At 44.7% G+C, this 25,094-nt stretch overlaps 1 protein-coding gene across 2 annotated transcripts in view; it reads right to left on the reverse strand.

The window, feature by feature from the left end:
- Nucleotides 1-25,094, reverse strand: part of LOC135572837 (N-acyl-phosphatidylethanolamine-hydrolyzing phospholipase D-like) — a 40,902-nt gene that overhangs the window by 15,220 nt on the left and 588 nt on the right. The window contains exons 1-3 of one of the 2 annotated variants that reach the window (XM_065021296.1): nucleotides 24,593-24,770; nucleotides 17,309-17,490; nucleotides 16,865-17,063 (exon numbers count right to left, since the gene is read on the reverse strand). In XM_065021296.1, coding sequence (XP_064877368.1) covers nucleotides 16,865-17,063; nucleotides 17,309-17,466 — 357 coding nt within the window. In that variant the 5' untranslated portion in view covers nucleotides 17,467-17,490; nucleotides 24,593-24,770. Of the gene's footprint in view, nucleotides 1-16,864; nucleotides 17,064-17,308; nucleotides 17,491-24,592; nucleotides 24,771-25,094 lie in introns of those variants that run through there. The other variant, XM_065021295.1, reaches the window with a different exon arrangement.

Here is a 25,094-nt window from a genome sequence, read left to right on the forward strand (position 1 = left end):
CCGTGTCTGAGTCTTAAATAATCAGGCCTTTCCTTCCTGACCACTACATGTCTAGAAAACAGAGATGCCCGTGTCTGAGTCTTAAATAATCAGGCCTTTCCTTCCTGACCACTACATGTCTAGAAAACAGAGCCCGTGTCTGAGTCTTAAATAATCAGGCCTTTCCTTCCTGACCACTACATGTCTAGAAAACAGAGCCCGTGTCTGAGTCTTAAATAATCAGGCCTTTCCTTCCTGACCACTACATGTCTAGAAAACAGAGCCCTGACCACTACATGTCTAGAAAACAGAGCCCGTGTCTGAGTCTAGAAAACAGAGCCCTGACCACTACATGTCTAGAAAACAGAGCCCGTGTCTGAGTCTTAAATAATCAGGCCTTTCCTTCCTGACCACTACATGTCTAGAAAACAGAGCCCTGACCACTACATGTCTAGAAAACAGAGCCCTGACCACTACATGTCTAGAAAACAGAGCCCTGACCACTACATGTCTAGAAAACAGAGCCCGTGTCTGAGTCTTAAATAATCAGGCCTTTCCTTCCTGACCACTACATGTCTACAGAAAACAGAGCCCGTGTCTGAGTCTTAAATAATCAGGCCTTTCCTTCCTGACCACTACATGTCTAGAAAACAGAGCCCTGACCACTACATGTCTAGAAAACAGAGCCCTTGACCACTACATGTCTAGAAAACAGAGCCCGTGTCTGAGTCTTAAATAATCAGGCCTTTCCTTCCTGACCACTACATGTCTAGAAAACAGAGCCCTGACCACTACATGTCTAGAAAACAGAGCCCGTGTCTGAGTCTTAAATAATCAGGCCTTTCCTTCCTGACCACTACATGTCTAGAAAACAGAGCCCTGACCACTACATGTCTAGAAAACAGAGCCCTGACCACTACATGTCTAGAAAACAGAGCCCGTGTCTGAGTCTTAAATAATCAGGCCTTTCCTTCCTGACCACTACATGTCTAGAAAACAGAGCCCGACCACTACATGTCTGAGTCTTTTAAATAATCAGGCCTTTCCTTCCTGACCACTACATGTCTAGAAAAAACAGAGCCCTGACCACTACATGTCTAGAAAACAGAGCCCGTGTCTGAGTCTTAAATAATCAGGCCTTTCCTTCCTGACCACTACATGTCTAGAAAACAGAGCCCGTGTCTGAGTCTTAAATAATCAGGCCTTTCCTTCCTGACCACTACATGTCTAGAAAACAGAGCCCTGACCACTACATGTCTAAAAACAGAGCCTTTCCTTCCTGACCACTACATGTCTAGAAAACAGAGCCCTGACCACTACATGTCTAGAAAACAGAGCCCGTGTCTGAGTCTTAAATAATCAGGCCTTTCCTTCCTGACCACTACATGTCTAGAAAACAGAGCCCGTGTCTGAGTCTTAAATAATCAGGCCTTTCCTTCCTGACCACTACATGTCTAGAAAACAGAGCCCTGACCACTACATGTCTAGAAAACAGAGCCCTGACCACTACATGTCTAGAAAACAGAGCCCTGTCTAGAAAACAGAGCCCATGTCTGAGTCTTAAATAATCAGGCCTTTCCTTCCTGACCACTACATGTCTAGAAAACAGAGCCCTGACCACTACATGTCTAGAAAACAGAGCCCTGACCACTACATGTCTAGAAAACAGAGCCCTGACCACTACATGTCTAGAAAACAGAGCCCGTGTCTGAGTCTTAAATAATCAGGCCTTTCCTTCCTGACCACTACATGTCTAGAAAACAGAGCCCTGACCACTACATGTCTAGAAAACAGAGCCCTGACCACTACATGTCTAGAAAACAGAGCCCGTGTCTGAGTCTTAAATAATCAGGCCTTTCCTTCCTGACCACTACATGTCTAGAAAACAGAGCCCTGACCACTACATGTCTAGAAAACAGAGCCCTGACCACTACATGTCTAGAAAACAGAGCCCGTGTCTGAGTCTTAAATAATCAGGCCTTTCCTTCCTGACCACTACATGTCTAGAAAACAGAGCCCTGACCACTACATGTCTAGAAAACAGAGCCCGTGTCTGAGTCTTAAATAATCAGGCCTTTCCTTCCTGACCACTACATGTCTAGAAAACAGAGCCCGTGTCTGAGTCTTAAATAATCAGGCCTTTCCTTCCTGACCACTACATGTCTAGAAAACAGAGCCCTGACCACTACATGTCTAGAAAACAGAGCCCTGACCACTACATGTCTAGAAAACAGAGCCCGTGTCTGAGTCTTAAATAATCAGGCCTTTCCAGAGCCCTGACCACTACATGTCTAGAAAACAGAGCCCTGACCACTACATGTCTAGAAAACAGAGCCCGTGTCTGAGTCTTAAATAATCAGGCCTTTCCTTCCTGACCACTACATGTCTAGAGCCCTGAAACAGAGAAAACCCGTGTCTGAGTCTTAAATAATCAGGCCTTTCCTTCCTGACCACTACATGTCTAGAAAACAGAGCCCGTGTCTGAGTCATGTCTAAATAATCAGGCCTTTCCTTCCTGACCACTACATGTCTAGAAAACAGAGCCCTGACCACTACATGTCTAGAAAACAGAGCCCTTGACCACTACATGTCTAGAAAACACTACATGTCTAGTCTTAAAAATCAGACCACTACATGTCTTAAAAACAGAGCCTTTCCTTCCTGACCACTACATGTCTAGAAAACAGAGCCCTGACCACTACATGTCTAGAAAACAGAGCCCGTGTCAGTCTTAAATAATCAGGCCTTTCCTTCCTGACCACTACATGTCTAGAAAACAGAGCCCGTGTCTGAGTCTTAAATAATCAGGCCTTTCCTTCCTGACCACTACATGTCTAGAAAACAGAGCCCTGACCACTACATGTCTAGAAAACAGAGCCCTGACCACTACATGTCTACATGTCTAAAACAGAGCCCGTGTCTGAGTCTTAAATAATCAGGCCTTTCCTTCCTGACCACTACATGTCTAGAAAACAGAGCCGTGTCTGAGTCTTAAATAAGAGGCCTTTCCTTCCTGACCACTACATGTCTAGAAAACAGAGCCAGTGTCTGAGTCTTAAATAATCAGGCCTTTCCTTCCTGACCACTACATGTCTAGAAAACAGAGCCCGTGTCTGAGTCTTAAATAATCAGGCCTTTCCTTCCTGACCACTACATGTCTAGAAAACAGAGCCCGTGTCTGAGTCTTAAATAATCAGGCCTTTCCTTCCTGACCACTACATGTCTAGAAAACAGAGCCCGTGTCTGAGTCTTAAATAATCAGGCCTTTCCTTCCTGACCACTACATGTCTAGAAAACAGAGCCCTGACCACTACATGTCTAGAAAACAGAGCCCTGACCACTACATGTCTAGAAAACAGAGCCCGTGTCTGAGTCTTAAATAATCAGGCCTTTCCTTCCTGACCACTACATGTCTAGAAAACAGAGCCCTGACCACTACATGTCTAGAAAACAGAGCCCGTGTCTGAGTCTTAAATAATCAGGCCTTTCCTTCCTGACCACTACATGTCTAGAAAACAGAGCCCGTGTCTGAGTCTTAAATAATCAGGCCTTTCCTTCCTGACCACTACATAGAAAACAGAGTCTAGAAAACAGAGCCCTGACCACTACATGTCTAGAAAACAGAGCCCGTGTCTGAGTCTTAAATAATCATGTCTAGAAAACAGAGCCCGTGTCTGAGTCTTAAATAATCAGGCCCTGACCACTACATGTCTAGAAAACAGAGCCCTGACCACTACATGTCTAGAAAACAGAGAGTCCAGGCCTTTCCTTCCTGACCACTACATGTCTAGAAAACAGAGACCACTACATGTCTAGAAAACAGAGCCCTGACCACTACATGTCTAGAAAACAGAGCCTTTCCCCTGACCACTACATGTCTAGAAAACAGAGCCCTGACCACTACATGTCTAGAAAACAGAGCCCGTGTCTGAGTCTTAAATAATCAGGCCTTTCCTTCCTGACCACTACATGTCTAGAAAACAGAGCCATGTCTGAGCCCTGACCACTACATGTCTAGAAAAAAACAGAGCCCTGACCACTACATGTCTAGAAAACAGAGCCCGTGTCTGAGTCTTAAATAATCAGGCCTTTCCTTCCTGACCACTACATGTCTAGAAAACAGAGCCCTGACCACTACATGTCTAGAAAACAGAGCCCTGACCACTACATGTCTAGAAAACAGAGCCCGTGTCTGAGTCTTAAATAATCAGGCCTTTCCTTCCTGACCACTACATGTCTAGAAAACAGAGCCCTGACCACTACATGTCTAGAAAACAGAGCCCTGACCACTGAGTCTTAAATAATCAGGCCATGTTTCCTTCCTGACCACTACATGTCTAGAAAACAGAGCCCGTGTCTGAGTCTTAAATAATCAGGCCTTTCCTTCCTGACCACTACATGTCTAGAAAACAGAGCCCGTGTCTAGAAAACAGAGTCTTAAATAATCAGGCCTTTCCTTCCTGACCACTACATGTCTAGAAAACAGAGCCCTGACCACTACATGTCTAGAAAACAGAGCCCTGACCACTACATGTCTAGAAAACAGAGCCCGTGTCTGAGTCTTAAATAATCAGGCCTTTCCTTCCTGACCACTACATGTCTAGAAAACAGAGCCCTGACCACTACATGTCTAGAAAACAGAGCCCTGACCACTACATGTCTAGAAAACAGAGCCCTGACCACTACATGTCTAGAAAACAGAGCCCGTGTCTGAGTCTTAAATAATCAGGCCTTTCCTTCCTGACCACTACATGTCTAGAAAACAGAGCCCTGACCACTACATGTCTAGAAAACAGAGCCCTGACCACTACATGTCTAGAAAACAGAGCCCGTGTCTGAGTCTTAAATAATCAGGCCTTTCCTTCCTGACCACTACATGTCTAGAAAACAGAGCCCTGACCACTACATGTCTAGAAAACAGAGCCCTGACCACTACATCTAGAAAACAGAGCCCGTGTCTTAAATAATCAGGCCTTTCCTTCCTGACCACTAGAAAACAGAGCCCTGTACATACATGTCTAGAAAAAGAGCCAGTGTCTGAGTCTTAAATAATCAGGCCTTTCCTTCCTCCACTACATGTCTAGAAAACAGAGCCCGTGTCTGAGTCTTAAATAATCAGGCCTTTCCTTCCTGACCACTACATGTCTAGAAAACAGAGCCCGTGTCTGAGTCTTAAATAATCAGGCCTTTCCTTCCTGACCACTACATGTCTAGAAAACAGAGCCCTGACCACTACATGTCTAGAAAACAGAGCCCTGACCACTACATGTCTAGAAAACAGAGCCCGTGTCTGAGTCTTAAATAATCAGGCCTTTCCTTCCTGACCACTACATGTCTAGAAAACAGAGCCCTGACCACTACATGTCTAGAAAACAGAGCCCGTGTCTGAGTCTTAAATAATCAGGCCTTTCCTTCCTGACCACTACATGTCTAGAAAACAGAGCCCGTGTCTGAGTCTTAAATAATCAGGCCTTTCCTTCCTGACCACTACATGTCTAGAAAACAGAGCCCTGACCACTACATGTCTAGAAAACAGAGCCCATGTCTGAGTCTTAAATAATCAGGCCTTTCCTTCCTGACCACTACATGTCTAGAAAACAGAGCCCTGACCACTACATGTCTAGAAAACAGAGCCCTGACCACTACATGTCTAGAAAACAGAGCCCGTGTCTGAGTCTTAAATAATCAGGCCTTTCCTTCCTGACCACTACATGTCTAGAAAACAGAGCCCTGACCACTACATGTCTAGAAAACAGAGCCCTGACCACTACATGTCTAGAAAACAGAGCCCGTGTCTGAGTCTTAAATAATCAGGCCTTTCCTTCCTGACCACTACATGTCTAGAAAACAGAGACCACCATGTGTCTGAGTCTTAAATAATCAGGCCTTTCCTTCCTGACCACTACATGTCTAGAAAACAGAGCCCGTGTCTGAGTCTTAAATAATCAGGCCTTTCCTTCCTGACCACTACATGTCTAGAAAACAGAGCCCTGACCACTACATGTCTGAGTTTTTAAATAATCAGGCCTTTCCTTCCTGACCACTACATGTCTAGAAAACAGAGCCCTGACCACTACATGTCTAGAAAACAGAGCCAGTGTCTGAGTCTTAAATAATCAGGCCCTGACCACTACATGTCTAGAAAACAGAGCCCGTGTCTGAGTCTTAAATAATCAGGCCTTTCCTTCCTGACCACTACATGTCTAGAAAACAGAGCCCGTGTCTGAGTCTAAAAATAATCAGGCCTTTCCTTCCTGACCACTACATGTCTAGAAAACAGAGCCCGTGTCTGAGTCTTAAATAATCAGGCCTTTCCTTCCTGACCACTACATGTCTAGAAAACAGAGCCCTGACCCACTACATGTCTAGAAAACAGAGCCCTGACCACTACATGTCTAGAAAACAGAGCCCTGACCACTACAGTCTTAAAAATCAGGCCTTTCCTTCCTGACCACTACATGTCTAGAAAACAGAGCCCGTGTCTGAGTCTTAAATAATCAGGCCTTTCCTTCCTGACCACTACATGTCTAGAAAACAGAGCCCGTGTCTGAGTCTTAAATAATCAGGCCTTTAATCCTGACCACTACATGTCTAGAAAACAGAGCCCGTGTCTGAGTCTTAAATAATCAGGCCTTTCCTTCCTGACCACTACATGTCTAGAAAACAGAGCCCGTGTCTACATGTCTTAAATAATCAGGCCTTTCCTTCCTGACCACTACATGTCTAGAAAACAGAGCCCTGACCTCTACAGGTCTAGAAAACAGAGCCCTGACCACTACATGTCTAGAAAACAGAGCCCTGACCACTACATGAAAACAGAGCCCGTGTCTGAGTCTTAAATAATCAGGCCTTTCCTTCCTGACCACTACATGTCTAGAAAACAGAGCCCTGACCACTACATGTCTAGAAAACAGAGCCCTGACCACTACATACATGACCACTACATGTCTAGAAAACAGAGCCCGTGTCTGAGTCTTAAATAATCAGGCCTTTCCTTCCTGACCACTAGAAAACAGATGTCTAGAAAACAGAGCCCTGACCACTACATGTCTAGAAAACAGAGCCCGTGTCTGAGTCTTAAATAATCAGGCCTTTCCTTCCTGACCACTACATGTCTAGAAAACAGAGCCCTGTCTACAGTCATGTTTTTAAATAATCAGGCCTTTCCTTCCTGACCACTACATGTCTAGAAAACAGAGCCCTGACCACTACATGTCTAGAAAACAGAGCCCGTGTCTGAGTCTTAAATAATCAGGCCTTTCCTTCCTGACCACTACATGTCTAGAAAAAGACAGTCTAGAAAATCAGCCCTGACCACTACATGTCTAGAAAACAAGCCCGTGTCTGAGTCTTAAATAATCAGGCCTTTCCTTCCTGACCACTACATGTCTAGAAAACAGAGCCCTGACCACTACATGTCTAGAAAACAGAGCCTACATGTCTGAGTCTTAAATAATCAGGCCTTTCCTTCCTGACCACTACATGTCTAGAAAACAGAGCCCGTGTCTGAGTCTTAAATAATCAGGCCTTTCCTTCCTGACCACTACATGTCTAGAAAACAGAGCCCTGACCACTACATGTCTAGAAAACAGAGCCCTGACCACTACATGTCTAGAAAACAGAGCCCATGTCTGAGTCTTAAATAATCAGGCCTTTCCTTCCTGACCACTACATGTCTAGAAAACAGAGCCCTGACCACTACATGTCTAGAAAACAGAGCCCTGACCACTACATGTCTAGAAAACAGAGCCCTGACCACTACATGTCTAGAAAACAGAGCCCGTGTCTGAGTCTTCAATAATCAGGCCTTTCCTTCCTGACCACTACATGTCTAGAAAACAGAGCCCTGACCACTACATGTCTAGAAAACAGAGCCCATGTCTAGAAAACAGAGCCCGTGTCTTAAATAATCAGGCCTTTCCTTCCTGACCACTACATGTCTAGAAAACAGAGCCTCTACAGGTCTAGAAAACAGAGCCCTGACCACTACATGTCTAGAAAACAGAGCCCTGACCACTACATGTCTAGGAAAACAGAGCCCGTGTCTGAGTCTTAAATAATCAGGCCTTTCCTTTGACCACTACATGTCTAGAAAACAGAGCCCTGACCACTACATGTCTAGAAAACAGAGCCCGTGTCTGAGTCTTAAATAATCAGGCCTTTCCTTCCTGACCACTACATGTCTAGAAAACAGAGCCCGTGTCTGAGTCCAATAATCAGGCCTTTCCTTCCTGACCACTACATGTCTAGAAAACAGAACAGTCTTAAATAATCAGGCCTTTCCTTCCTGACCACTACATGTCTAGAAAACAGAGCCCTGACCACTACATGTCTAGAAAACAGAGCCCTGACCACTACATGTCTAGAAAACAGAGCCCGTGTCTGAGTCTTCAATAATCAGGCCTTTCCTTCCTGACCACTACATGTCTAGAAAACAGAGCCCTGACCACTACATGTCTAGAAAACAGAGCCCGTGTCTGAGTCTTAAATAATCAGGCCTTTCCTTCCTGACCACTACATGTCTAGAAAACAGAGCCCGTGTCTGAGTCTTAAATAATCAGGCCTTTCCTTCCTGACCACTACATGTCTAGAAAACAGAGCCCTGACCACTACATGTCTAGAAAACAGAGCCCGTGTCTGAGTCTTAAATAATCAGGCCTTTCCTTCCTGACCACTACATGTCTAGAAAACAGAGCCCATGTCTGAGTCTGAGTTTAAATAATCAGGCCTTTCCTTCCTGACCACTACATGTCTAGAAAACAGAGCCCTGAACATGTCAGAAAACAGAGCCCGTGTCTAGAAAACAGAGTCTGAGTCTTAAATAATCAGGCCTTTCCTTCCTGACCACTACATGTCTAGAAAACAGAGCCCGACCACTACATGTCTAGAGTCTTAAATAATCAGGCCTTTCCTTCCTGACCACTACATGTCTAGAAAACAGAGCCCGTGTCTGAGTCTTAAATAATCAGGCCTTTCCTTCCTGACCACTACATGTCTAGAAAACAGAGCCCGTGTCTGAGTCTTAAATAATCAGGCCTTTCCTTCCTGACCACTACATGTCTAGAAAACAGAGCCCTGACCACTACATGTCTAGAAAACAGAGCCCTGACCACTACATGTCTAGAAAACAGAGCCCGTGTCTGAGTCTTAAATAATCAGGCCTTTCCTTCCTGACCACTACATGTCTAGGCCTTTCCTTCCTGACCACTACATGTCTAGAAAACAGAGCCCTGACCACTACATGTCTAGAAAACAGAGCCCTGACCACTACATGTCTAGAAAACAGAGCCCGTGTCTGAGTCTTAAATAATCAGGCCTTTCCTTCCTGACCACTACATGTCTAGAAAACAGAGCCCTGACCACTACATGTCTAGCCCTGAAAACAGAGCCCGTGTCTGAGTCTTAAATAATCAGGCCTTTCCTTCCTGACCACTACATGTCTAGAAAACAGAGCCCGTGTCTGAGTCTTAAATAATCAGGCCTTTCCTTCCTGACCACTACATGTCTAGAAAACAGAGCCCGTGTCTGAGTCTTAAATAATCAGGCCTTTCCTTCCTGACCACTACATGTCTAGAAAACAGAGCCCGTGTCTGAGTCTTAAATAATCAGGCCTTTCCTTCCTGACCACTACATGTCTAGAAAACAGAGCCCGTGTCTGAGTCTTAAATAATCAGGCCTTTCCTTCCTGACCACTACATGTCTAGAAAACAGAGCCCTGACCACTACATGTCTAGAAAACAGAGCCCGTGTCTGAGTCTTAAATAATCAGGCCTTTCCTTCCTGACCACTACATGTCTAGAAAACAGAGCAGAGCCCGTGTCTGAGTCTTAAATAATCAGGCCTTTCCTTCCTGACCACTACATGTCTAGAAAACAGAGCCCGTGTCTGAGTCTTAAATAATCAGGCCTTTCCTTCCTGACCACTACATGTCTAGAAAACAGAGCCCGTGTCTGAGTCTTCAATAATCAGGCCTTTCCTTCCTGAACTAATAGAAAACAGAGCCCTTTCCTTAGAAAACAGAGCCCTGACCACTACATGTCTAGAAAACAGAGCCCGTGTCTGAGTCTTAAATAATCAGGCCTTTCCTTCCTGACCACTACATGTCTAGAAAACAGAGCCCTGACCACTACATGTCTAGAAAACAGAGCCCTGACCACTACATGTCTAGAAAACAGAGCCCGTGTCTGAGTCTTAAATAATCAGGCCTTTCCTTCCTGACCACTACATGTCTAGAAAACAGAGCCCTGTCTACAGAAAACAGAGCCGTGTCTGAGTCTTAAATAATCAGGCCTTTCCTTCCTGACCACTACATGTCTAGAAAACAGAGCCCGTGTCTGAGTCTTAAATAATCAGGCCTTTTTCCTGACCACTACATGTCTAGAAAACAGAGCCCTGACCACTACATGTCTAGAAAACAGAGCCCGTGTCTGAGTCTTAAATAATCAGGCCTTTCCTTCCTGACCACTACATGTCTAGAAAACAGAGCCCGTGTCTGAGTCTTAAATAATCAGGCCTTTCCTTCCTGACCACTACATGTCTAGAAAACAGAGCCCGTGTCTGAGTCTTAAATAATCAGGCCTTTCCTTCCTGACCACTACATGTCTAGAAAACAGAGCCCTGACCACTACATGTCTAGAAAACAGAAGTCTTAAATAGAGCCTTTCCTTCCTGACCACTACATGTCTAGAAAACAGAGCCCGTGTCTGAGTCTTAAATAATCAGGCCTTTCCTTCCTGACCACTTTCCTTCCTGACCACTACATGTCTAGAAAACAGAGCCCGTGTCTGAGTCTTAAATAATCAGGCCATTTCCTTCCTGAAAACAGAGCACCATGAGTCTTAAATAATCAGGCCTTTCCTTCCTGACCACTACAGAAAACAGAGCCCGTGTCTGAGTCTTAAATAATCAGAGGCCTTTCCCCTGACCACTACATGTCTAGAAAACAGAGCCCGTGTCTGAGTCTTAAATAATCAGGCCTTTCCTTCCTGACTACACCACTACATGTCTAGAAAACAGAGCCCTGACCACTACATGTCTAGAAAACAGAGCCCTGACCACTACATGTCTAGAAAACAGAGCCCGTGTCTGAGTCTTAAATAATCAGGCCTTTCCTTCCTGACCACTACATGTCTAGAAAACAGAGCCCTGACCACTACATGTCTAGAAAACAGAGCCCTGACCACTACATGTCTAGAAAACAGAGCCCGTGTCTGAGTCTTAAATAATCAGGCCTTTCCTTCCTGACCACTACATGTCTAGAAAACAGAGCCCTGACCACTACATGTCTAGAAAACAGAGCCCGTGTCTGAGTCTTAAATAATCAGGCCTTTCCTTCCTGACCACTACATGTCTAGAAAACAGAGCCCTGACCACTACATGTCTAGAAAACAGAGCCCTGACCACTACATGTCTAGAAAACAGAGCCCGTGTCTGAGTCTTAAATAATCAGGCCTTTCCTTCCTGACCACTACATGTCTAGAAAACAGAGCCCGTGTCTGAGTCTTAAATAATCAGGCCTTTCCTTCCTGACCACTACATGTCTAGAAAACAGAGCCAGTGTCTAGAAAACGAGTCTTAAATAATCAGGCCTTTCCTTCCTGACCACTACATGTCTAGAAAACAGAGCCCTGACCACTACATGTCTAGAAAACAGAGCCCTGACCACTACATGTCTAGAAAACAGAGCCCATGTCTGAGTCTTAAATAATCAGGCCTTTCCTTCCTGACCACTACATGTCTAGAAAACAGAGCCCTGACCACTACATGTCTAGAAAATCAGAGCCTTTCCTTCCTGACCACTACATGTCTAGAAAACAGAGCCCGTGTCTGAGTCTTAAATAATCAGGCCTTTCCTTCCTGACCACTACATGTCTAGAAAACAGAGCCCGTGACCACTACATGTCTTAAAAATCAGAGCCTTTCCTTCCTGACCACTACATGTCTAGAAAACAGAGCCCGTGTCTGAGTCTTAAATAATCAGGCCTTTCCTTCCTAGAAAACAGACCACTGACCACTACATGTCTAGAAAACAGAGCCCGTGTCTGAGTCTTAAATAATCAGGCCTTTCCTTCTGACCACTACATGTCTAGAAAACAGACTACATACATGTCTAGAAAACAGAGCCCTGACCACTACATGTCTAGAAAACAGAGCCCTGACCACTACATGTCTAGAAAACAGAGCCCGTGTCTGAGTCTTAAATAATCAGGCCTTTCCTTCCTGACCACTACATGTCTAGAAAACAGAGCCCTGACCACTACATGTCTAGAAAAAACAGAGCCTTTCCTTCCTGACCACTACATGTCTAGAAAACAGAGCCCTGACCACTACATGTCTAGAAAACAGAGCCCTGACCACTACATGTCTAGAAAACAGAGCCGTGTCTGAGTCTTAAATAATCAGGCTACATACATGTCTAGAAAACAGAGCCCTGTCCAGTCTAATCAGGCCTTTCCTTCCTGTCATGTCTAGAAAACAGAGCCCGTGTCAGTCTTAAATAATCAGGCCTTTCCTTCCTGACCACTACATGTCTAGAAAACAGAGCCCCTACATGTCCAGAGCCCTGACCACTACATGTCTAGAAAACAGAGCCCGTGTCTGAGTCTTAAATAATCAGGCCTTTCCTTCCTGACCACTACATGTCTAGAAAACAGAGCCCTGAGGCCTTTCCTTCACTACATGTCTAGAAAACAGAGCCCTGACCACTACATGTCTAGAAAACAGAGCCCTGACCACTACATGTCTAGGAAACAGAGCCCGTGTCTGAGTCTTAAATAATCAGGCCTTTCCTTCCTGACCACTACATGTCTAGAAAACAGAGCCCTGACCACTACATGTCTAGAAAACAGAGCCCTGACCACTACATGTCTAGAAAACAGAGCCCGTGTCTGAGTCTTTTAAATAATCAGGCCTTTCCTTCCTGACCACTACATGTCTAGAAAACAGAGCCCTGACCACTACATGTCTAGAAAACAGAGCCCGTGTCTGAGTCTTAAATAATCAGGCCTTTCCTTCCTGACCACTACATGTCTAGAAAACAGAGCCCGTGTCTGAGTCTTAAATAATCAGGCCTTTCCTTCTGACCACTACATGTCTAGAAAACAGAGCCCTGACCACTACATGTCTAGAAAACAGAGCCCGTGTCTGAGTCTTAAATAATCAGGCCTTTCCTTCCTGACCACTACATGTCTAGAAAACAGAGCCCGTGTCTGAGTCTTAAATAATCAGGCCTTTCCTTCCTGACCACTACATGTCTAGAAAACAGAGCCCTGACCACTACATGTCTAGAAAACAGAGCCCTGACCACTACATGTCTAGAAAACAGAGCCCTGACCACTACATGTCTAGAAAACAGAGCCCGTGTCTGAGTCTTAAATAATCAGGCCTTTCCTTCCTGACCACTACATGTCTAGAAAACAGAGCCCGTGTCTGAGTCTTAAATAATCAGGCCTTTCCTTCCTGACCACTACATGTCTAGAAAACAGAGCCCGTGTCTGAGTCTTAAATAATCAGGCCTTTCCTTCCTGACCACTACATGTCTAGAAAACAGAGCCCGTGTCTGAGTCTTAAATAATCAGGCCTTTCCTTCCTGACCACTACATGTCTAGAAAACAGAGCCCTGACCACTACATGTCTAGAAAACAGCCTTTCCCCTGACCACTACATGTCTAGAAAACAGAGCCCAGAGCCCGTGTCTGAGTCTTAAATAATCAGGCCTTTCCTTCCTGACCACTACATGTCTAGAAAACAGAGCCCTGACCACTACATGTCTAGAAAACAGAGCCCGTGTCTGAGTCTTAAATAATCAGGCCTTTCCTTCCTGACCACTACATGTCTAGAAAACAGAGCCCGTGTCTGAGTCTTAAATAATCAGGCCTTTCCTTCCTGACCACTACATGTCTAGAAAACAGAGCCCTGACCTCTACATGTCTAGAAAACAGAGCCAGTGTCTGAGTCTTAAATAATCAGGCCTTTCCTTCCTGACCACTACATGTCTAGAAAACAGAGCCCTGACCACTACATGTCTAGAAAACAGAGCCCTGACCACTACATGTCTAGAAAACAGAGCCCGTGTCTGAGTCTTAAATAATCAGGCCTTTCCTTCCTGACCACTACATGTCTAGAAAACAGAGCCCTGACCACTACATGTCTAGAAAACAGAGCCCTGACCACTACATGTCTAGAAAACAGAGCCCGTGTCTGAGTCTTAAATAATCAGGCCTTTCCTTCCTGACCACTACATGTCTAGAAAACAGAGCCCGTGTCTGAGTCTTAAATAATCAGGCCTTTCCTTCCTGACCACTACATGAAAACAGAGCCAGTGTCTGAGTCTTAAATAATCAGGCCTTTCCTTCCTGACCACTACATGTCTAGAAAACAGAGCCCGTGTCTGAGTCTTAAATAATCAGGCCTTTCCTTCCTGACCACTACATGTCTAGAAAACAGAGCCCTGACCACTACATGTCTAGAAAACAGAGCCCTGACCACTACATGTCTAGAAAACAGAGCCCGTGTCTGAGTCTTAAATAATCAGGCCTTTCCTTCCTGACCACTACATGTCTAGAAAACAGAGCCCTGACCACTACATGTCTAGAAAACAGAGCCCTGACCACTACATGTCTAGAAAACAGAGCCCGTGTCTGAGTCTTAAATAATCAGGCCTTTCCTTCCTGACCACTACATGTCTAGAAAACAGAGCCCTGACCACTACATGTCTAGAAAACAGAGCCCGTGTCTGAGTCTTAAATAATCAGGCCTTTCCTTCCTGACCACTACATGTCTAGAAAACAGAGCCCGTGTCTGAGTCTTAAATAATCAGGCCTTTCCTTCCTGACCACTACATGTCTAGAAAACAGAGCCCGTGTCTGAGTCTTAAATAATCAGGCCTTTCCTTCCTGACCACTACATGTCTAGAAAACAGAGCCCGTGTCTGAGTCTTAAATAATCAGGCCTTTCCTTCCTGACCACTACATGTCTAGAAAACAGAGCCCTGACCACTACATGTCTAGAAAACAGAGCCCGTGTCTGAGTCTTAAATAATCAGGCCTTTCCTTCCTGACCACTACATGTCTAGAAAACAGAGCCCGTGTCTGAGTCTTAAATAATCAGGCCTTTCCTTCCTGACCACTACATGTCTAGAAAACAGAGCCCTGACCACTACATGTCTAGAAAACAGAGCCCTGACCACTACATGTCTAGAAAACAGAGCCCTGACCACTACATGTCTAGAAAACAGAGCCCGTGTCTGAGTCTTAAATAATCAGGCCTTTCCTTCCTGACCACTACATGTCTAGAAAACAGAGCCCATGTCTGAGTCTTAAATAATCAGGCCTTTCCTTCCTGACCACTACATGTCTAGAAAACAGAGCCCTGACCTCTACAGGTCTAGAAAACAGAGCCCTGACCACTACATGTCTAGAAAACAGAGCCCTGACCACTACATGTCTAGGAAACAGAGCCCGTGTCTGAGTCTTAAATAATCAGGCCTTTCCTTCCTGACCACTACATGTCTAGAAAACAGAGCCCTGACCACTACATGTCTAGAAAACAGAGCCCTGACCACTACATGTCTAGAAAACAGAGCCCGTGACCACTACAGTCTTAAATAATCAGGCCTTTCCTTCCTGACCACTACATGTCTAGAAAACAGAGCCCGTGTCTGAGTCTTAAATAATCAGGCCTTTCCTTCCTGACCACTACATGTCTAGAAAACAGAGCCCGTGTCTGAGTCGTGAGGGGAGATTGATTTACAGCCGTCTAAAAATACCCCGGGTTGTTTCCAGAGGACAGTGTTTATGGAGCGAGAGGCATCCTCTGGAACAAACAGCTAACCTAACTGTGGACATGAGGCGCAGCATTACAAATCACAGTTGACAAACTGTGACGTGCTCAGTCAGAGATCTGTAATGACAGACCTCAGGAGTCAGGACAGACAGAACAAGTTCAGTCAGAGATCTGTAATGACAGACCTCAGGAGTCAGGACAGACAGAACAAGTTCAGTCAGGACAGGAGGTAATTGTTGGGTGTGAACTGTGTACAGTAAAACATTATTATTTATCCTGTGGAGTTGGAGTACAGGTTTAGGTATTTGTGTAATAAGTTCATTATAATAAAGAGTGGACAGACTGGCATTGAGGTCCATCAGGTGTGGTTTGGTCGTCTCCATCAGAGCTGGGTTTGTTTTGCAAAGCGTTTTGACAACGGCTGTGGGAGCTAGAAATGGCAGCGCAAATGAGTCAGAGAGACCTATTAGATACCTATTAGATATCTCAGAGAGACCTATTAGATACCTCAGAGAGACCTATTAGATACCTCAGAGAGACCTATTAGATACCTCAGAGAGACCTATTAGATACCTCAGAGAGACCTATTAGATACCTCAGAGAGACCCATTAGATACCTCAGAGAGACCCATTAGATCCGATCAGAGAGACCCATTAGATCCGTCAGAGAGACCCATTAGATCCGTCAGAGAGACCCATTAGATCCGTCAGAGAGACCCATTAGATCCGTCAGAGAGACCCATTAGATCCGTCAGAGAGACCCATTAGATCCGTCAGAGAGACCTATTAGATCCGTCAGAGAGACCTATTAGATCCGTCAGAGACCTATTAGATCCGTCAGAGAGACCTATTAGATCCGTCAGAGAGACCTATTAGATCCGTCAGAGAGACCTATTAGATCCGTCAGAGAGACCTATTAGATCCGTCAGAGAGACCTATTAGATCCGTCAGAGAGACCTATTAGATCCGTCAGAGAGACCTATTAGATCCGTCAGAGAGACCTATTAGATCCGTCAGAGAGACCTATTAGATCCGTCAGAGAGACCTATTAGATCCGTCAGAGAGACCTATTATATCCGTCCAACGTCAGAATGTGTCTCACCTCTTTAGAGCTGGGTACATTGCTGTGATCCTTCTCCAGCAGGAAGAAGCGCAGCAGGGTGGACCAGGACGGGAACTTCCACGTGGACCAGGGGTTAGTGAAGCGGCCATGTTTGTCACGGCTCGACCCAGTCACCTCCTCCTCCAACCGGTAGTCCAGACGGAAGCTCTTCCTGGAGGACCGGGAGGAGCTGCTCTTCCTGGAGGAGTTGATCAATCAAACGGTTTTACTGACTATTGTGTCCAGACGGGAAATTTAGTGTGCACACACACACACACACACACAAACACACACACACACACAGTCGATACAGTTAGAAACAGATGATCATAAAAGATAAAAGACACACAAAAAAAACACTAAAATATGATGCTGCAACTTCAGGAGCTGGATGGCAATGAAGTGCACGTGAAAACCGCAAAGACGTTCATGGTCTACCCCTACCGAGGCCCTGAGTCCTGCAGGGTGGAGGGGTCACGGGGCCGGACCACGGCTGGGGAACCCTCCTCCGTCCCTGGGGAATCTCCAGGAGAGACTCCCCTCTCCTCCATCAACACCTGGTTCTCATCCACCTCTCCTCCTGCTCCTCCGCTCTCCTCCATGGGGGACAGTGTTGGGTTCCGGGTCTATAGGGAGGGTAATAAACAAGAAACACAAATAAAAGCTTACAAATATGCTGCTGGGGGGGGGGGGGTACACAGATATTAATTCAGAAAGAAAAGCCTGCTCACAGTACAGTTAGTGGCTGTTTCTGTGGTTTGTCCCTGGATGGCCGACAGGGTCTTGTGAAATCACAGATGTGAAAACATGCTTATTGTGACACAGTTTAACCCTCAACAGTTCCAAAAGAACATCCCTCAACAGCCATCACCATGCCGACTGTCTGCGAGATGTCAGCAACATGACTTTCACGGTCACCTACAGTATAACCTGGTCAGCAACATGACTTTCACAGTCACCTACAGTATAACGTGGTCAACAACATGACTTTCACGGTCACCTACAGTATAACCTGGTCAACTACATGACTTTCACCTACAGTATAACCTGGTCAGCAACATGACTTTCACCTACAGTATAACCTGGTCAATAACATGACTTTCACGGTCACCTACAGTATAACCTGGTCAGCAACATGACTTTCACCTACAGTATAACCTGGTCAATAACATGACTTTCACGGTCACCTACAGTATAACCTGGTCAACAACATGACTTTCACAGTCACCTACAGTATAACGTGGTCAACAACATGACTTTCACAGTCACCTACAGTATAACGTGGTCAACAACATGACTTTCACCTACAGTATAACCTGGTCAACAACATGACTTTCACCTACAGTATAACCTGGTCAACAACATGAGGTCACCTACAGTATAACCTGGTCAATAACATGACTTTCACGGTCACCTACAGTATAACCTGGTCAACAACATGACTTTCACGGTCACCTACAGTATAACCTGGTCAACAACATGACTTTCACCTACAGTATAACCTGGTCAACAACATGACTTTCACCTACAGTATAACCTGGTCAACAACATGACTTTCACCTACAGTATAACCTGGTCAACAACATGAGGTCACCTACAGTATAACCTGGTCAATAACATGACTTTCACGGTCACCTACAGTATAACCTGGTCAACAACATGACTTTCACGGTCACCTACAGTATAACCTGGTCAACAACATGACTTTCACAGTCACCTACAGTATAACCTGGTCAGCAACATAACACGGTCACCTACAGTATAACCTGGTCAGCAACATGACTTTCACAGTCACCTACAGTATAACCTGGTCAATAACATGACTTTCACGGTCACCTACAGTATAACCTGGTCAACAACATGACTTTCACGGTCACCTACAGTATAACCTGGTCAACAACATGACTTTCACCTACAGTATAACCTGGTCAACAACATGACTTTCACCTACAGTATAACCTGGTCAACAACATGACTTTCACAGTCACCTACAGTATAACCTGGTCAGCAACATAACACGGTCACCTACAGTATAACCTGGTCAGCAACATGACTTTCACAGTCACCTACAGTATAACCTGGTCAACAACATGACTTTCACAGTCACCTACAGTATAACCTGGTCAACAACATGACTTTCACCTACAGTATAACCTGGTCAACAACATGACTTTCACAGTCACCTACAGTATAACCTGGTCAGCAACATGACTTTCACCTACAGTATAACCTGGTCAACAACATGACTTTCACCTACAGTATAACCTGGTCAACAACATGACTTTCACCTACAGTATAACCTGGTCAACAACATGACTTCACCTCAGTATAACCTGGTACAGTATAACCTGGTCAACAACATGAGGTCACCTACAGTATAACCTGGTCAACAACATGACTTTCACCTACAGTATAACCTGGTCAACAACATGAGGTCACCTACAGTATAACCTGGTCAACAACATGACTTTCACGGTCACCTACAGTATAACCTGGTCAACATGACTTTCATGACAGTATAACCTGGTCATGACCTACAGTATAACCTGGTCAACAACATGACTTTCACCTACAGTATAACCTGGTCAACAACATGACTTTCACCTACAGTATAACCTGGTCAGCAACATGGTCACCTACAGTATAACCTGGTCAGCAACATGACTTTCACAGTCACCTACAGTATAACCTGGTCAACAACATGACTTTCACAGTCACCTACAGTATAACCTGGTCAACAACATGACTTTCACAGTCACCTACAGTATAACCTGGTCAACAACATGACTTTCACAGTCACCTACAGTATAACCTGGTCAACAACATGACTTTCACCTACAGTATAACCTGGTCAACAACATGACTTTCACAGTCACCTACAGTATAACCTGGTCAACAACATGACTTTCACCTACAGTATAACCTGGTCAGCAACATGACTTTCACCTACAGTATAACCTGGTCAACAACATGACTTTCACAGTCACCTACAGTATAACCTGGTCAACAACATGACTTTCACAGTCACCTACAGTATAACGTGGTCAACAACATGACTTTCACCTACAGTATAACCTGGTCAACAACATGAGGTCACCTACAGTATAACCTGGTCAACAACATGACTTTCACCTACAGTATAACCTGGTCAACAACATGACTTTCACCTACAGTATAACCTGGTCAACAATATGAGGTCACTTACAGTATAACCTGGTCAATAACATGACTTTCACGGTCACCTACAGTATAACCTGGTCAACAACATGACTTTCACGGTCACCTACAGTATAACCTGGTCAGCAACATAACACGGTCACCTACAGTATAACCTGGTCAGCAACATGACTTTCACAGTCACCTACAGTATAACCTGGTCAACAACATGACTTTCACAGTCACCTACAGTATAACCTGGTCAACAACATGACTTTCACCTACAGTATAACCTGGTCAACAACATGAGGTCACCTACAGTATAACCTGGTCAATAACATGACTTTCACGGTCACCTACAGTATAACCTGGTCAACAACATGACTTTCACCTACAGTATAACCTGGTCAACAACATGACTTTCACCTACAGTATAACCTGGTCAACAACATGACTTTCACAGTCACCTACAGTATAACCTGGTCAACAACATGACTTTCACGGTCACCTACAGTATAACCTGGTCAGCAACATGACTTTCACAGTCACCTACAGTATAACCTGGTCAACAACATGACTTTCACAGTCACCTACAGTATAACCTGGTCAACAACATGACTTTCACGGTCACCTACAGTATAACCTGGTCAACAACATGACTTTCACCTACAGTATAACCTGGTCAACAACATGACTTTCACCTACAGTATAACCTGGTCAACAACATGACTTTCACGGTCACCTACAGTATAACCTGGTCAGCAACATAACACGGTCACCTACAGTATAACCTGGTCAGCAACATGACTTTCACAGTCACCTACAGTATAACCTGGTCAACAACATGACTTTCACAGTCACCTACAGTATAACCTGGTCAACAACATGACTTTCACAGTCACCTACAGTATAACCTGGTCAACAACATGACTTTCACCTACAGTATAACCTGGTCAACAACATGACTTTCACAGTCACCTACAGTATAACCTGGTCAACAACATGACTTTCACGGTCACCTACAGTATAACCTGGTCAACAACATGAGGTCACCTACAGTATAACCTGGTCAACAACATGAGGTCACCTACAGTATAACCTGGTCAATAACATGACTTTCACGGTCACCTACAGTATAACCTGGTCAACAACATGACTTTCACCTACAGTATAACCTGGTCAACAACATGACTTTCACCTACAGTATAACCTGGTCAACAACATGACTTTCACGGTCACCTACAGTATAACCTGGTCAGCAACATAACACGGTCACCTACAGTATAACCTGGTCAGCAACATGACTTTCACAGTCACCTACAGTATAACCTGGTCAACAACATGACTTTCACAGTCACCTACAGTATAACCTGGTCAACAACATGACTTTCACCTACAGTATAACCTGGTCAACAACATGAGGTCACCTACAGTATAACCTGGTCAATAACATGACTTTCACAGTCACCTACAGTATAACCTGGTCAACAACATGACTTTCACGGTCACCTACAGTATAACCTGGTCAACAACATGACTTTCACCTACAGTATAACCTGGTCAACAACATGACTTTCACCTACAGTATAACCTGGTCAACAACATGACTTTCACCTACAGTATAACCTGGTCAACAACATGAGGTCACCTACAGTATAACCTGGTCAACAACATGACTTTCACCTACAGTATAACCTGGTCAACAACATGACTTTCACCTACAGTATAACCTGGTCAACAACATGACTTTCACCTACAGTATAACCTGGTCAACAACATGACTTTCACGGTCACCTACAGTATAACCTGGTCAGCAACATAACACGGTCACCTACAGTATAACCTGGTCAGCAACATGACTTTCACAGTCACCTACAGTATAACCTGGTCAACAACATGACTTTCACAGTCACCTACAGTATAACCTGGTCAACAACATGACTTTCACAGTCACCTACAGTATAACCTGGTCAACAACATGACTTTCACCTACAGTATAACCTGGTCAACAACATGACTTTCACCTACAGTATAACCTGGTCAACAACATGACTTTCACCTACAGTATAACCTGGTCAGCAACATGACTTTCACCTACAGTATAACCTGGTCAACAACATGACTTTCACAGTCACCTACAGTATAACCTGGTCAACAACATGACTTTCACAGTCACCTACAGTATAACGTGGTCAACAACATGACTTTCACAGTCACCTAGAGTATAACGTGGTCAACAACATGACTTTCACAGTCACCTACAGTATAACGTGGTCAGCAACATGACTTTCACAGTCACCTACAGTATAACCTGGTCAACAACATGACTTTCACGGTCACCTACAGTATAACGTGGTTAACAACATGACTTTCACGGTCACCTACAGTATAACGTGGTCAACAACATTACTTTTTACTGGTTCCTACTTTGAATAAAAGACACAGTGTCTGTGAAGACTAGCTCACAGTGGACGGCACCTTTAATATTCAACTGCCTGAGTCCATTGTTTCAGCTGTGTCTTATCTCTGGACAGGTGGAAAGGCTCCAGCTCAGTCAAATGAAGAGGAAGTTACTGGCCTGCCAAACACTACCTGACACATACAAGTCTGGATAATCCAGGTGAAAGTTATGATCCCTTATTGTATGTCACTTGTTAAATCCACTTCAAATCAGTGTAGATGAAGGGGAGGAGATAATTGAGACATGGATTGTGTGTGTGTGCCATTCGGGAGGGTGAATGGGCAAGACAAAATATTTAAGTTATTTTGAACGGGGTATGGTAGTAGGTGCACCGGTTTGTGTCAAGAACTGCAACGCTGCTGGGTTTTTCACACTCAACAGTTTTGCCATGGGTATGAAGAATGGTCCACCACCCAAAGAACATCCAGCCAACTTAACATGTTTGTAGGAAACACTGGAGTCAACGTGGGCCAGCATCCCTGTGGAACGCTTTCGACACCTTGTAGAGCCCATGACCCGACGAGTTGAGGCTGTTCTGAGGGCAATTTTCAGTTGAGGGGGGTGTTCCTAATGTCTGGTCTAATATACTACCCACCACTGTGACCTGTATGCCCTCGTTGGCTGGCCCTCGCCACATTTTCGCCAAACCCACTGGCTCCGGGTCATCTATAAAAGTCTTTGCTAGGTAAAGCCCCGCCTTATCTCAGCTCACTGGTCTCCATAGCCACACCCACCCGTAGGACGCGCTCCAGCAGGTATATTTCACGGGTCATCCCCAAAGCAAACACCTCCTTTGGCCGCCTTCCCTTCCAGTTCTCTGCTGCCAATGACTGGAACGACTTTCAAAAATCACTGAAGCTGGAGACTTAGATCTCCCTCACTAGCTTTAATCATCAGCTGTCAGAGCAGCTCACAGACCACTGTACACAGCCCACCTGTACACAGCCCACCTGTACACAGCCCATCTGTACACAGCCCACCTGTACACAGCCCACCTGTACACAGCCCATCTGTACACAGCCCACCTGTACACAGCCCATCTGTACACAGCCCACCTGTACACAGCCCATCTGTACACAGCCCATCTGTACACAGCCCACCTGTACACAGCCCACCTGTACACAGCCCACCTGTACACAGCCCATCTGTACACAGCCCATCTGTAAATAGGCCATCTGTACACAGCCCATCTGTACACAGCCCATCTGTAAATAGGCCATCTGTACACAGCCCATCTGTACACAGCCCATCTGTAAATAGGCCACCCAACTACCTCATATTGTTGTTCTTTTCCACCCCAGTATCTCTTCTTGCACATCATCATCTGCACATCCGTCACTCCAGTGTTAATGCTAAATTGTAATTATTTCACCACTATGGTCTATTTATTGCCTTGCCTCCCTAAACATACTACATATACACAAGCTGTATACAGATTTCTCTATTGTGTTTTGACTGTACGTTTGTTAATCCAATGTGTAACTCTGTGTTGTTGGTTTTTGTCGCACTGCAATGCTTTATCTTGGCCAGGTCTCAGTTGTAAATGAGAACTTGTTCTCAACTGGCCCACCTGGTTAAATAAAAGGTAAATTAACCCCAACCCCATTCCTGTGTCAACCCTGTTCACAGTAGCTTCTGTTTTCAAGGTGTAAGTACAGACTGAAGAGGCTACTGTATAGCTGTCACTTAGGCCCTATAGTGACACATGTAGAGTAGAGCTGTGTAGTTGTCCACTAGTCCTATTTACAGAGTCCCCTTACAACGTAGGTACTCTATACATTTCACGTTGCCTACTGTGGAGCTCTGTTGCACGTATTGGCCTATTGAATAGCTTCAATGGACCCATAATAAACCACCAGAGAAGTACAACAAATGTTTCTTTGTTGATCCGACCAAAGAACAAAACAAACGGATCACTAGAAAGAATTGCTGCTATATCGAGAAGATTTATCGCGATAATAAAAACAGATAGTCAATAGAAAGAACCTTAACTAAAAAGAGAGAAGGAGGAATGTGGTGAACTAAGCAGAACAACGGAGACAATCGATCATTCGCAGTTTGAACGGTCAGCCTACGTCACAGTCACAACAACGCAGCCAATAAAATACTACCTGAAAACGTATAGAATAAGTCAAGGGCGAATCCGTCAGTGGCGCGACATTTCTTCTGATATTGTTACGGCGAGATATCCGCAGAACTGTGGGGAAAAAGTGCCCTGCAAGCACCGCCAATGTTCCACAACGCACTGGTACCAGCCTACCAGGCAAGGCTTCTGACGTCGGTGAAAAACCCTACCATGTGACGAAATTAAAGCAGCCTAGCCTATTAAAACCCTCCTCTTTCTGATATGCAAGAAACTACGTGCCGAAACTGCTCATTCATTTGCAATTGCAATGAAAATATGATTTTGGAAATGTCTAAAAAAATAGCTTAAAACATTATTTTTCGGAATATCTAAACTAGACCGTTGGTCAATAGTGCACGTATTAATCCTATAATAATGCTCTTACAGACTGGAGATCTTTACCCAAGTGAGCGAAGACACAAACTAGCAGCTGAAAGCTCCAAACATAAATATTTATTGACAAGGCCCAAGTTACAGTACAAAGTGAA

The sequence above is a fragment of the Oncorhynchus nerka genome, linkage group LG8 (genome assembly GCF_034236695.1).
Source record: "Oncorhynchus nerka isolate Pitt River linkage group LG8, Oner_Uvic_2.0, whole genome shotgun sequence".
Classification (NCBI taxonomy): Eukaryota; Metazoa; Chordata; class Actinopteri; order Salmoniformes; family Salmonidae; genus Oncorhynchus; species Oncorhynchus nerka.